The sequence below is a fragment of the Aquarana catesbeiana genome, linkage group LG06, assembly GCF_042186555.1.
Source record: "Aquarana catesbeiana isolate 2022-GZ linkage group LG06, ASM4218655v1, whole genome shotgun sequence".
Lineage (NCBI taxonomy): Eukaryota > Metazoa > Chordata > Amphibia > Anura > Ranidae > Aquarana > Aquarana catesbeiana.
The window spans coordinates 249,104,390-249,119,583 of NC_133329.1; the positions used below are offsets into that span (position 1 = coordinate 249,104,390).

Below are 15,194 nucleotides of genomic sequence, written 5' to 3' on the forward strand. Positions count from 1 at the left end.
CAGGGAAAAAAAAAAGTTTTAGACTCCTGTGTTTTGAGGGAAGATCTCAAAATTTGAGAGCAAACCTTATCCTTGTCTTAGGCTAGGTCTGCGGCAGTGCACACAATGCACATATTCTGTAACACACAAATGCTGCAGGCATGCAGTGGTGCCCTTCATTCTTAATGACACCCAATGTATCTTGCAAACCTGGGCAAAAATACATGGTAACAAGGTAGAAAAGGGTCATGCACAACATACTTTTGTGTGATTTTTGCCCATTGAAATTAATGGACTGTCCTAAAAGGATGCAGAAAATGCATGCACACATCACACCTGCATAGGTTTGAACAGAGCCTTATTGTCTGGGAGCAGCATAAATTTTTAAATTGGAGCTTGAAACAGACGGTTAGGTCTAATTCGCGATTACTGCAGTAATTTGGACCAACTCGGACCTCTGATCAGTGCATTACCTTCTTCCAAACAGTGCAGCCTCCTTCAGCAAGCCTACAAGGGGACAATCTCTCCATTTTATATAGGGCAGTGGGAGTTTTGCAGAAACCCTCTTATTACCTGGCAGCAGCTGTTAAGATCTCTCGCACACAGGAATTTTAGCTCGTACAGCCTAAATTCCTAACGTTTTTAGGCGCTCAGGAGGAACTGATGCAGTGTAAAACCTTCTACCAGCTGCATGTCATAATCAACAGGCTGAAATATGCCAAGGCTGGAGGCTGCTCTGAGCAGTACTCATGCACGCTGCCCCTGGGCACCCAAAAATGCTGAGATTTTATACTGTATGTGCTAAATGCCCATGTGAATGAGCTCTAAAGCACACGTAAAGTATCTTTTTGGAATGCAAACACTCTAAAATTGCAAGTTAAAATGTGTGCATGCATACATGCAAATCTCAACTTTTTTTTGCAAGATCTTTTTCATATTATCCATATGCCATCTTGCTTAGCCTGTTCTTCAGTTTTACTGGAACCTGAAAAAAATGCTACAATCTGAAGGAAGTGATGTTAATCATTCCTTTACAGGAAGTTATTTGTAAGAACTTTTTTTTATTCTATGCCAGGAAAGGGTGAGTATTAGGTTAGTTCTATTCCCACCCAGTCCTTCCTTCTCTTCTCTTTTAGAGCCACTTGTTTTAAAGTGTTACTAAACCCATAACAGTAAAACCAATCTGTATATGCAGTAAAGCATGCTTGTTCTTCTCACTGTGGAACCTAAGGGGCATTGTCCTCTACATTGTGTAAAAAGGTTGTCTGATCCTGTTTTCTCTGATCTTCCCCTTGCAGTGTCCCCAATCCATCTCCTAATAGTACAGAGCCTTTGTAGTCACTTTGCACATGCTTAGTTTGGTGTATATTGCTAGAGGGTGTTTTTTATTTATTTATTTTTCTTTGGTGGGTGCGTGTGGGAGGGTCAGGGGTCCTGCAGCCTCATAGGACAGTCAGAGTAGAATAAAAACTCCCCCTACAGGCTTTAACAAGCCACTGATAGAAGGCACAAGACTGTGAGAAAAGGTATTTAGCAGTTTAAATTCTTCTAAATTAATTGCATTTCCATGTTGTGCACTGTGGGAGAGCCGATATAGTGAATGTAGGGTCCTGGGTTTAGTAACACTTTAAAGTAATGCTGCTGTCAACAAATGAGCAGGGGGAACACAGGCCAAAACTGGAAGGAGCCACACTGTCATTTATAATTCAATATAATAAAAATGGAATGACAGCTTTACATGGAACATATTGAGAGATTTATAATCTACCATCTGAGGATTTATGGACCGCTTCTATCTATACGAGCCATGGTTGTTGATGGTTTTGTCAGCTGATCAGCCTGCACAACAATATATGAGAACATTATACATCTAATTTTTGCTGGCTATATTGTGCACACATTATTATGGACTTTGCAGACTGTCCCTCCTTCCCCCCTTTTTTTTTTTTTTTTTTTTTTTTTTTTTTTTTAAACCAGCGGTATACAGCATAGGTAGGAGAAGGAGGAGCAGTGTTTTTAAGTATACTTATATGTAGCCTTTACTTTTGTTTTAGGAATGGTCAATGTAATGCTTAACCAGAAACTGGTATGGTTGGCTTTAGTGTTGTCAAAACTGTTCTGTTTAGTAAAAACTATTTTTAAAAAGTGTTTTGGAATTGCTCCAGGGTATACCCTATGTAAAATCTTTTGTAATGTAATCATGCTCAGAATAAGTGTGTACACACTAACATTTCTCTTTGTTTTTGTAGAGTGGGGAAGTTCATCCTGTCAGTGTAACTGTTGGTGAAAAAGTATTACTTCCTGAATATGGCGGCACCAAAGTTGTGCTAGATGATAAAGTATGTAACGCAAATTTATAGTGTCTTTCCATGTTCTATAATCATGACTAAATTAGCTTTACTAATAACATTTTTTATTTTTATTTACACAGGATTACTACTTGTTCAGAGATGGTGACATTTTGGGAAAATATTTGAACTAAGGCTCTGCAGTTATGGTTTCTATGTAATCATTCCAGACAAATTTGACCGTTTAATTATGTAAATACCATTTAATAAATGTTAGAAAAACTTAAACTCTGCTACAGTGTTTTTTTATTCAAGTGTTTATAAAGTTCCTTTCTGTGTGTTTGTGTTTTTGTTGTGTTTTAACCCCCTTTACGACCGCGTAACACATATGCGACGTCCAGAAAGTGGGCTTTAAACCTGGGTACCACATATGTGTTTAGCACTGGGAGCACACTCCCAGCACTGAAACAGGGCCCTAAACGTTAGTAGAGCCCCTGGTCTCTACTAACGATCAGGACCCAGGGGAATCGGATCTCAATCACATGATTACTGTGATAGCCTTTGATTGGCTATCACAGTAGTCATGCAATCTGTAGCCCGCCCCAGTTTTTCATTTTGTGAAGAGGATAACACACTTTCCCTCTAGCGAGGAGGAGAAGATGCATTATATCCTAGAGGACAGCAAAAAAAAAAAAAAAAATCTGTTAATGAATAGAATAAAGATTAACTAGTTCAGGTAGTTCTAGTGTAGATAGTGTCAGTTTAATGGCCCATACACACAATCCAAAAATCGGAAGAAAAATACCACTTTCGAAACGATCATGCGATAATTGGATCATTAGTACATAGCTTTTGAGAGCCGATTACGACAGTTCATCTGATAGTATCCGATCGGTCAAACACAAAAATGTTGCTCGTATGATACCAGATCGTACAATTTTCATTTAATCGGTACAGTTGTCTTTTGAAAATACACTACAACACGTGACATCAGCAGCTCTCTGTTCGGGGACCCATGAGAACTGAGCCTCGGCAATGTTTGATCGCTCGGTTCTCAGTCCAGAGGTGGCAGGGGACAGATGCAGTATCGGACCGAAGCTGCATCCACCTAGGTAAGTTTAAATGGGCAAAAAAAAAAAAACCTCTTTTTAATCTCTGATTTGATACGGTGCGTGCAAAACAGAAGTTGGAGTATCAACTTGTTGGTACTACTAGCTCAATCCCAGGCTCTGACTCTTACGAACTGCATTGGTCTGCTAAGGTTTTCCCTCATCACCTGTTATTTGACTACTTTATTTACAAGGTTTGGAACACCTTGACAAGCTGTACCAGTCTATATTCGCACTAACTGGCTCTGCTATGCAGCTAGTTCTGAGTATGGCCCTCTTGGCCCAGACATCTGATCTTTGAGATTTGGCTGATGTTGACATTAGCTAGCAGTTGGAGGATCTTGTGGAACTGGATGACAGTCATTTGCTTTTGTGAATCAGTCTAATATTGGTAGAGATGCACTTTTAGTTTAAGTGATGGAGAATGAAGAAAGCTTTAAAAATGGCCCCCTCCATATGCTTTTGGTGGGCAATACGTACTTCCGAAAAGTCTAAAAGTCAATAGGGTAAGAGTTTCAGATGGTTCAGGTCAGCTTCATAATGCAATGCCATCCTTTGTCTACCCCGAAATGCTCCTTTCACACCCCTTGACCACTTTCAAGCAAAGGTGTTCTAAGTTTTTCTTTCTTTATGCAGCAGCCCTGGAAGTCCTGGCACCCCCCAGTGAAGCTTACTTGCGTCAAGGTGTGCTTCAACCTCTTGTGGGGCGGAACAGGATGACATCTTATGGCCTTTACAGACCCCTAAAAATCTTGCATCTCTGATGCTTGAGTGCCGAAGGTTGTGTCCCAGGGATACATACTAGAATTTGGTTTCTTTTTATCCTCACTGCCTTATTTTTTCAACTTTTCGATGGGTTCCCTGCAGTTGGTCATTGCTTCTGTCTACCAAACAGAGTTTCTGTCCCCAGTGGACTTGCATCTACCCAGTGGACATGAAAGATGTATATCTTTACATCTTGGTGACTTTAACATTCCTGTTAATGTCAACAGCCTGGCTACAGCTTAACGTCTCAACTCAACCTCATCTTTTGATCTAACACAATGGGGACACGCTTCCATACACACTGATGGTAATACCCTTGACCTGTATTCTCCTAACTGCTAAAACCAATGGCCACTATTCCATACATCTACTACTCTCTTCAGCCTTTGATACTGTTGACCACCCTGCTCCTTCTCAATGAACTCCACTGTCTTGGCCTCCAAGATTCTGCTCTATCCCGGTTCTTCTACCTATCACAATGCTCCTTCCATGTTACCTATATCTATCTCCTCTCCGCTTCCTCTTTCTATAGGGGTCCTCCAAGGCTCTGTTCCTGGACTCCTTCTCTTTATCTATACCACCTCCCTTTGTCACTTTATAACCTCCCACGGCTTCCAATACCCATCTCTACGCCGATGATGCCTAAAATCTATTTCTCTACTCCTCACCTCACCCCTTTAGTCTCCTCCTTGCATTATTGACAATTCAGCATGGATGTCGCACCACTTGCTTAAACTTAATCTCTCTAAAACCGAGATGATAATATTACCCTCCCTCAAGTGTTATCCTAGACTCTGACCTGTCCTTTTAGCCCCAAATCAAATCGCTGTCAAAAGCTTGTAGAATTCACCTCCGTAACATCTCTAAAATTCACCCTTTTTTACTTATGAAACAAGCAAGCTACTCATTCACTCCCTTGTTATCTCTCCTTGACTATTGCAACTCCCTTCTCATATTCCCAACTACACAGGCTACTCCTTCAGTCTAGCATGAATGCTGATGCCAGACTCCTCTACTGTACCTTACTAACCACTCAGTGTCTGCCACCCCTCTCTGCCAATCCCTTCACTGGCTTCCAATTGCCTCGCAAATTAACCACTGGGCACTTAAACCCACTTCCTAACCAGACCAATTTTCAGCTTTCGGTACTCTCACACTTTGACAATTAATCAGTCATGCTACACTGTACCCATATGGTCAGCATGTAGTTAAATTCAAAATACTAACATACAATGCCAATTACAACTCTGCCCCAAGCTACATCAACAATCTTGTATCCAGATATCACCCAAAGAGTACTCTCTGCTCCTCTCAAGCTTCCTTGTCTCCACTTCCCCTGCTAGTCTCTAGAACTTCTCCAGAGCCTCACCCATCCTCTGGAACTCTTTACCTCCATCTGTCCGGGTATCTCCTACTTTGGCTGCCTTTAGGCAATCCTTAAAAACTCATCTCTTCAGGGAAGCCTATCACTCCTCCAACTAACTGAACTTGTATCACTTCCATCAGCTATTAGATTGTAAGCTCTTATAAACAGCCCTATTATCCCTTTAAACACTTACCGACCGGCCACTGTATATATACGTCATTACTTTGAAGATTGATATCTCGGTAACGGCAGCAGCTGCTGCCACAACCGAGGTATCCATCTTTAGGGCCGGCGGTTCGGTGTACGATAATGGTAGTTTCTGCGGCAGGTTCGCCGCGAGATCACCGTTGGCGGCGGGAGAGGTGCCACCCGCCACTCTCCCGCGCCCTCCGCCGCTTACCGGAGCCGTCGGTAGCGGCAGAAGCGATCGGGTCCTCTCACTTCCTAGGTATGGAGACGAGTGAGGCTAAGATGGCCCCCACCTGTCTCCATACCATAGGAGGGCGGAAGCGACGTCTCAACGTCAGCTCCGCCCATTGTCTTAAAGGCACATTTTTATATTTTGTCATAATTTTTTTTTTTTTCAAACTACTTTTTTTTTTTTTCATTAAAGTCCAAATATGAGATCTGGTTTAATATCGACGGACGAGTTTCTTTGCGCGCTATGAGCTTAATTTAGATGGAAGTATGCAGAGTGCACTGACAGTTATCCAAATATCCATTCACGAATCCAGTCCTATTTGAACTAAGTCCGTCGATATTAAACCAGTGAAAGGCATGCTGTTAACCCATCACCTTCTGGTAAATGAATTACCTATAGGGGATTCCCATAAAAGCAATGTGGTGAAGGATTTATCTGGGATTTTGATCAGCAGAGAGTTGGTGTTCAACATTCTTTATAAACTGATCAGCTACCACCCTACACCCTGCTGTACACAATTAAGACATAAGTGGAACTTTTCATCTTTATTTGTATTTTATGTCACATATAAACTTCTTAAGCGCTGCTAATGTTTAAAAGACTTTGTTTTGTTTTTTTTAACATATTTTTTGATACAGGTAACCACCTGTGTTGACAAAAAGCTAGGATAAATCAATGTAGTAATGCTGTCTACTACTAAGGGATTTCCAGCTTCTAGAGTGATCCCACAGGTAGGGCATATGTATGGTTACATTGGCCAACATCTGTTAGTTTTTCTCACTGCCAAGTCTCCGAAGAGTAAACGTCCTCCCCCTCAGTCCCGCGAGTGGCGCCAGCTTGTCACAGCGCATGCGCGCCTAGTTGGTCTCCAAGGAGACCAGAATAACATATCCCGCTCTCTCCTCCGTCCCTTTTTTGTGAGCTGAGCGCATGTGCGGTCGGCCACACATAGCTGTCAGGAAACTCCACCACTGACAGCTATGCCAGGCCAGCCGGCTATGTGTTTTTGTTTTTCCATCCAGCGGGCTGAATCCTGAAGGTGGGCTTTTTGAGGACTTGATGAAGAGAGGCAGTGTTGTGCTGAGGATTTTTTTTTCATTTTTTATTTTTTTTTAATCAACAAAGTACAACAAATTGAACTCAAAATAAAGTGCTGGTTTCAAATATCCATCTGTTACAATTCTTGAACACAGGTAAGGAATCTATTACATTTACTATCAGTGAAGGCACCACAATCATCGTTTAGTCCCTTTTCACACTTATATGACTTTGTACTGTAAAATCGTATGACAAGTCATTCTTCATGATTTTCAATGACTACCATTCATATTGGCACGACTTTAAAGTAGTCCTTGCACTACTTTGGTCCAACTTCCATGCGAGTTGTACTCCATAGACCTCAACGTTAAACCATCAAGTAGCATGCAAATCGTAACTGAATAATATAGACACACGATTTCAGTACGACTTTGTAAGCACAAGCCTCACACCATGTATGTTTTGTTAATGCCAAAGTTGTGGCAAAGTAGTACTGATCCCAAATCGGGGCAAAATCGTGCAAATTTGCGGTAAAATCGTGCCCACGAAATCACAGTAAAATAGCGCGACTTTGAAGTCGCACGAGTGTGTAAGGGGCCTTAGTTACACTTAGGAAGAACTTGCGTTTTGTCCATCCAAATTGCCCAAAACTTAGAGAAGGTAGCATATTTCAATGCGTTTATAGCTAGCAGGCGTTCAAAAGCAAAATTGCGATTCACTCTGTGCTGACGATTTTGAAGTGATGGTGAAATAAGACTTATAGGGCCAGTACCCAGGAAGAGGGGTGGATATGAGATGTTGCACACTGTGCATAGCATACTCCTGAACCCGGTGTCTTGTCAAATACAGTCCCCTATCATATAGTGTCCTCCCTGTACTGCGCAGGCGCAGTACGGAGGACAAACGAGACGCCGAAAGTCTCCGAAGTTTAACAGCTGATCATCAGCTGTACACGGCGCCTGCGCTTTTATTCTCACCCTATGTCCAGGATCATTCCCTACTATCCAAGTGGACATAGAGTCAGAATAAATAGTTGCCGAGCGCAGCGAGGCCGTGCCCGAAGCGTGGCGAGCGGCCCTCTTACACAGCCATCGCTAAGAACTGCCGAAGCGCCGTGTACAGCTGATGGTCAGCTGATCAACTTCGGACATTTTCGGCATCTCCTTCTGCTCCGTACTGCGCAAGCGCTGCGCCTGCGCAGTACGGAGCGGACACTATCCGATAGGAGGACACTATATGGCAGAACACCGGCACTCTGTATGTAGCGGTCTCCTGATGAATTTGACAACCCTGCCCCAGATATTAACCCCCTTCCCAGCCAGTGTACAATATTATTGATTACTGTATTAGTGTCACTAGCAACGTCAGTGCCATTAACTCTCTCAGCCAGGGTCTGTTGGTGCTGGATTGTCTACCACCCTATCACAGTCCCAGTATAATTCTCTGATCACTGCTATTACAGCAGAGCCTCTATAGTGGCGTAAAAATTCTAGTATATATGCCATTGTTTGTAGACTCTATAACTTTCACAAAAGGGGTAAAACCTTCTGGGGGTCAAATGGTTAAATTAAAGTTTTAGGTCTGTGAATCCTAGTATGTTTTTAATAGGTCTTTGATACACTGCTCACTAAATTCTGATCAAGGCAGTCACACTTCCAACCAGGCCCTTATGCTTTTTATGATATTTGCCTATGGTCTGGTGTGAGCAGCAAAAGCATGCATCTCCAATCACCTTGAGAGAACTTGAATGTCATGTCAGACAAAACTATTTCTGCAGCAAAATCTGGAAGGTGCAGAGAAATGTAAATAATGATCTTGGGATGAGAGAAAAGTTATCAGAAATTGAAAGCAGGGTGTTCAATGCATTTTGTGGTGATAAACACTTTGTCCTATGTCGTCCTATTGAAAAGACGCCTAAAGCATCTTCAGAATCGAACATTTTGGGGAATGTCAGATTTACAGTATGGTCCCATGCAGCGCTCTCTTCCTCTCTTCAGCCGCTGTCACTACAAGCAAGGAATATATTATGCACATCATACTGGAATCAACCATATGGTTAAGAGGGTGCTGTCTGCTCACTTTGTATAACATGAAGAATTTGTCATCAGCACACCTAAAAGCTTGTTTCAAAGCCCATAGCGCCTCTGTATTGCATGGTCACATAGAAAGACAATGATTCAGGGCCCTTTCATCAGGCATGTGATAAAGCTAGACAGAGATGTCAAATAAAAATATAATGGGCACAGGCATTCTCCAGTCTCTCCTCAAGCACAGTCCCAATTTTCAAAGATTGGAGCAACTCACATCAAAAACAGGGAGGTCTTGTAGCACATGTAAATACATAAGAGACAGAGCACCTTAGTGCCAGAGTGCCATAAAATAATACTCCCAAAAGCAGAAGAATAAACTGCTTACAGCAAAACCACACCTCTTCAGGCACAAATTGTCTAGACTGCTAAATTACCTTTCCCTGTTACAGCAATACATAGTGTAGTCAGCTGGGGTAGTTCATTTTGGGGGCCTTGTTCCCTTTATCAGAGCCTATGGGCCTAGAGACACTTTAATCCATTCAAACCGCAGGTCATTCCAGCTTGTGATGCTATAATAGGGCAAAAGAATTTGTGCAATCTGGATCATTTGTGCTTGGAGTGGTGTGGTTTTGCTATAGATAGTTTAGTCTTCTGGTTTTGTGTTTTTATTATATCCAGTTATTAATGATATTCTACACAAGGACAATATGCTTTTTCCTTTTTTTTTTGTATTTACATGTTTAGCGCAGAACTCCTCCTTTTGTCTAGTCCCTCTGTTAACCTAGGTTCTGATCCTTTAGTGGAGCAAGTAGCTAGGCACAAGGTATTTTCATTTAGAGGTGTTAAGTCTCATTCAATCCTCAGACAATGACCAAGCAGGTCGTTGTTTTGTAGAACTGGGATAGGGATTGGGAAAAGCTTTGGGATGGCTAGAACTTGCGAACTTGTCTTTGGACACTATCTTGATGATTGATACAAAGTAGAGTTTCCTCCACAAAAGGGTAACGACAGCCTTTCGCACAGGGGGCTTCCCCTAAGTTGCAACCCTGGCAGCTCTCTGCTCTCACCCTTTAAATACCACTCTCAGCTGGTCACTCATCTGAACCAGGGATTGGCTAAATCTGTATCCAGGGCCACCTCAGTCTCTGTCCTCTTCTGCTCACTATGTTTCCAGAAGGTAGGCAAAACAAAATTAAAGTGGAAGTAAACTTTCATCTCTTGCTTTTACCTATAGGTAAAAGTGGCCATGAAGTCGTGGAGAGTTTCCTTGTTGCCTTTCCATAGGAGAAGGATGTCGTCTATATACCTGGCCCATAGGCACAGCTCAGGTCGCTGTAATGGATAGACGACATCCTCCCATAGTGCCATGAAGAGATTGGCGAGCTGGGGGCAGATTTGGCCCCCATTGCCACGCCTTTCTTTTGTAAGAAGAATTGGTTGTTGTACCAAAAGTAGTTGGTTTGTGTAGCAAAACGAAGAAGTTCCAATATTTTTACTGGTGGCTAGATAATGTTTCACAGCAGCCAATCCTAATGCGTGTGGGATGCAAGTGTATAATGCCGTGATGTCCGCAGTGACAAGAATAAGGTTATCCTGATATTCAACGGACTCCAAACGGTGAATAGTATCACCTGTATCCTTAAGATATGATGGGACCCTACACACAAGCGGTTGAAGGTAGAAATCAATGTAGCAGCTGATTCGAGATGTTATCGAATTGATCCCGCTTATGATAGGTCTACCAGGAGGTTTCATAGTGTTTTTATGTATTTTCAGGAGATAATACATCACTGGAATCCATGGGCCTACCGAAACCAGATAATCCTTTTTCCTTTTTATTTAAAATTCCCTGTCTGAAACCCCGTTCAACTAAGTCAACTAGATATTTTTAAAAATCCCTGGTAGGATCTCGAGGAAGAAGCATATAGGTTTTATCATCACTAAGGATGTGGCACATCTCTATATGGTAGCCTTTTTTTATAAAGGATCACCAGGCCCCCACCTTTGTCAGCGGGGCGAATCAAGATGTCCTTATATTCACAAAGAGATTTCAGGCCGATTTTAATGTTGGGATGGTCAAAGACATGTTTATCGGTTAGCCTTTCCAAGTCTTTTAGCACCAAGTCACAAAAGACTTTAATAGATGGGGCCGTGACATTTGGAGGGTTAAAGAGAGAGGGGTTTGCTAACCCCGAGTGTAGAACTACTCCATTACATTCTGTATTGTTCACTACATTTACAGTTCCGGGGGCAATTGGATTAGCCAAAAAGTGTCTTTGGACATTGAGTCTTCTTTTAAATTTCTGGACGTCTATAAAGGTCTCAAATCTATTCAATTTCTCGGAGGGGGCAAACTTGAGACCCTTATCCAGCACGTAAAGTTCAGCGCTGGAAAAATTTTCTGACTCAAGTTGAAAATACCACTAGCTTTTAATGTCGCTTTCTTTTTCCTGGCCCACCGCCCCCCCCGGGAGCCTCGTTTGCATCTGCTCTTCGTTTTGGGCCAGGGGATCCCCGGGGGAAAATCCTCATTGCGGGAGGGGTTAGGGTATGTATGATTGTAAGTGTATGGTGATCTATCAAATTGATTGTATTCATTTTCCATATATGGGTGTTATTGCCCTGCTTAGCTTAGTATCATCCGCAAATACAGAGATTGAACTGTTTACCCCATCCTCCAGGTGGTTTATGAACAAATTAAATAGGTTTGGTCCCAGCACAGAACCCTGGGGGACCCCACTACCCACCCCTGACCATTCCGAGTACTCCCCATTTATCACCACCCTCTGGACTTGCCCTTGTAGCCAGTTTTCAATCCATGTACTCACCCTATGGTCCATGCCAACGGACCTTATTTTGTACAGTAAACGTTTATGGGGAACTGTGTCAAATGCTTTTGCAAAATCTAGATACACCACGTCTACCTTCCTTTATCTAGATGGCAACTCACCTCCTCATAGAAGGTTAATAGATTGGTTTGGCAAGAACGATTCTTCATGAATCCATGCTGATTACTGCTAATGCTACCGTTCTCATTATTAAAATCTTGTATATAGTCCCTTATCATCCCCTCCAAGAGTTTACATACTATTGATGTTAGGCTAACTCATCTGTAATTCCCAGGGATGTATTTTGGGCCCTTTTTAAATATTGGTGCTACATTGGCTTTTCTCCAATCGGCTGGTACCATTCCAGTCAGGTACAAAAAAAAAAAATGTCCAGCGGTTTACAACCACTTTAAGGCTGGCCATACATTTTCAATTTTCTTGTACAAATTTCCTTTAGATTTACCAAAAACTATATAATATGAGGTTAAAACTAAACAAAACTTTCAATTGTATCCAATTAGGCATGCCCTTGCACTACATAGATTAAGGTAAATCTAAAATAAAAATTGTACAGAAAATTGTATAATGTATGGCCAGCCTAAAGCCGAATACACACTATACAATTGTCTGTAGATTTTTTTTCCTTCATATTTACCAAAACCATATAATATGAGATCAAACCTTAATGCCCCGTACACACGGTCGGACTTTGTTCGGACATTCCGACAACAAAATCCTAGGATTTTTTCCGATGGATGTTGGCTCAAACTTGTCTTGCATACACACGGTCACACAAAGTTGTCGGAAAATCCGATCATTCTGAATGCGGTGACGTAAAACACGTACGTCGGGACTATAAACGGGACAGTGGCCAAAAGCTTTCATCTCTTTATTTATTCTGACCATGCGTGGCACTTTGTCCGTCGGATTTGTGTACACACGATCGGAATTTCCGACAACGGATTTTGTTGTCGGAAAATTTTATATCCTGCTCTCAAACTTTGTGTGTCCGAAAATCCGATGGAAAATGTGTGATGGAGCCTACACACGGTCGGAATTTCCGACAACAAGGTCCTATCACACATTTTCCGTCGGAAAATCCGACCGTGTGTACGGGGCATTAGAGTTTAAATTTGTATGCAATCAGGCAGGCCCTTGCATTACATGGTTTTGGTAAATCTAAAGTAAATCAGACAGCAAAGTTGTATAGTGTGCATGGGGTGTAAAGCTTCGTACACACGATCAGATTTTCGGACGACTGAACGTCCATTTTTTCTTGCATGCTAGTCTCATGTGGAAAGTGAAGAGGCTACTCACCATTCGAAAATTCTTGTACGACAGAATACAACTTCAGAAGTGACGTAATGTGTTGATTCGGTTTTGTATGTATTCTTTTGTTTCTGAGCATGCGTAGTCTTCCGCTTACGATTATTTTCGTACGAAGACCATACTAATTAAATGAAAATCAGATGTTGAGGTCAGGTAGGACAAATTTTATAGTCTGCACATCCAGATTTTGTCTGACGAAAAACCAGAATCGGCTGTCGAAAGAACGATCTGAAAATCGGCAGATTGTTTGTCGGACAAAATTTTTCTTCCGATTTTCGTATCGTGTGTATGGGCCTTTAGTCTCCATTTCAAACAGCAGAGCCAAAAAACTAAATTTGCCTTACTTCTAGCACCTGACCTGGGAGGGTGCTACATTTGTGATAAACAAACCATGCCAACACATGCTTGGCATCAGTATAACCTGGTTTCAATTTTTTAATTTTTCTCTTGATAGTGGTTGGCCAAAGAGAGGGAATGTTTTAAGATGTAGGTCTTATACCAGTAGTTGTCAACCTCTGGGCTAAAGGGGGCCTGAAATGCGGCCACCGACATCAACAAAGAGCAGCACGTAATGCTTCAGAGGACTGTCAGAAACTACAGACTTAAAAGAGGAAATGAGGGTCAGAGAGAGTTGACATGCTACATTTTTGGCTGGGGATATTCTGCAGAAGACGATGCAAAACTGGGAACATGTTAAATAAGGCTAGTAGAGATCAATGCTATTACTCTAATCAATGTTCCCACTACAGACTGCTGAGCTCAGAGGGCCGCACATATACCAAAAGGCCGCAGGTTGGGCACCAGGGTCTTAGACCAATCTTTCTCCAATAGCTGCCTTCCCAGAGTTCGCTCCCAGAACCACTCAAAAGGTGGCCTTCCTCTATAGACATCTTTCTCCATATTGTATATACAGATACTCCTCATTTAACGACCTTCTTCGTTCCAGCGACCAGGTCGTTAAATGAATTGGTCGTTAAATGAGGAGCCACAAGTAATCAATATTTTAAGCATTCTTAACTACTGTACTGTATTCTGGGAAAAAAAGGTCTAAAACACAAAACTCCAACTCAATAATGTGGTTTTAATTTGCATAAGTACAGAACACAAAAATACTGTACAGGATACAATGATGTACAGTGCCCAAAAAGAAAATGTAGACATTTAGAGTAACATTTTAGTCATCAAATCCTTCAAAGGGTGATAGTAGTTCAGGGTCATCATTGAAATTACCAGCAGGGTCATCAGTGTCGTCATTGAAGTTACCAGCAGGGTCATCAGTGTCGTCATTGGCGTTACCAGCAGGGTCATCATTGGAGTTAACAGCAGGGTCGACAGTGTTATCATTGGAGTTACCAGAAGGGTCATTAGGAGTTTTAGATGAGGGAGAAGACGACAAGAAAATGATAGAACTGGTAGGGGTAGCTTGCAAGAAGAATTCTGTTAAGGTGCTCTGCTTTGTAATTTCCTTTTTTTTCATTATAAATTTCACAATAACATTGCATAAGTTCCTTCATCTGCCGTTCCACTTTAGAGAACCTTTCAACATTTGAGTCCATACACTCTGATTGTAATAAAGCTGCATTCACTTTTGAGAACACGCCAACTAACCCCCTGACTGTGAACTTCTTTTGTACTTCTTCCATTGTTTCCTCCTTTTCTTCCTCTTGCTGTGCTGCTGTGCTTCCAACTCTAATGCCCCGTACACACGGTTGGATTTTCCGATGGACAATGTCCGATCGGAGCGTGTTGTCGGAAATTCCGACCGTGTGTGGGCGCCATCGGACATTTTCCATCGGATTTTCCGACACACGAAGTTGGACAGCAGGAGATAAAATTTTCCGACAACAAAATCCGATCGCGTCAATTCCGACCGTGTGTGGCCTGTTCCGACGCACAAAGTGCCACGCATGCTCAGAAGAAATTCCGACACGGGACAGCTCGTTCTGGTAAACTTAGCGTTCGCAATGAATACAGCACTTTCGTCACGCTGCAATGTAAAAAATGGTTTAATACAGCGCACTCTCTTCTTCTTTATAATGTG

General features: G+C 42.0%; 1 protein-coding gene across 2 annotated transcripts in view; it reads left to right on the forward strand.

The window, feature by feature from the left end:
• Positions 1 to 15,194, forward strand: part of LOC141146690 (MOB-like protein phocein) — a 114,567-nt gene that overhangs the window by 18,828 nt on the left and 80,545 nt on the right. Inside the window, exons 3-4 of one of the 2 annotated variants that reach the window (XM_073633159.1) lie at positions 2,229 to 2,318; positions 2,411 to 2,555. The exons of the other annotated variant lie outside the window; for it this stretch is intronic. Coding sequence (XP_073489260.1) covers positions 2,229 to 2,318; positions 2,411 to 2,461 — 141 coding nt within the window. The 3' untranslated portion in view covers positions 2,462 to 2,555. Of the gene's footprint in view, positions 1 to 2,228; positions 2,319 to 2,410; positions 2,556 to 15,194 lie in introns of those variants that run through there. 2 annotated transcript variants of the gene reach the window in all.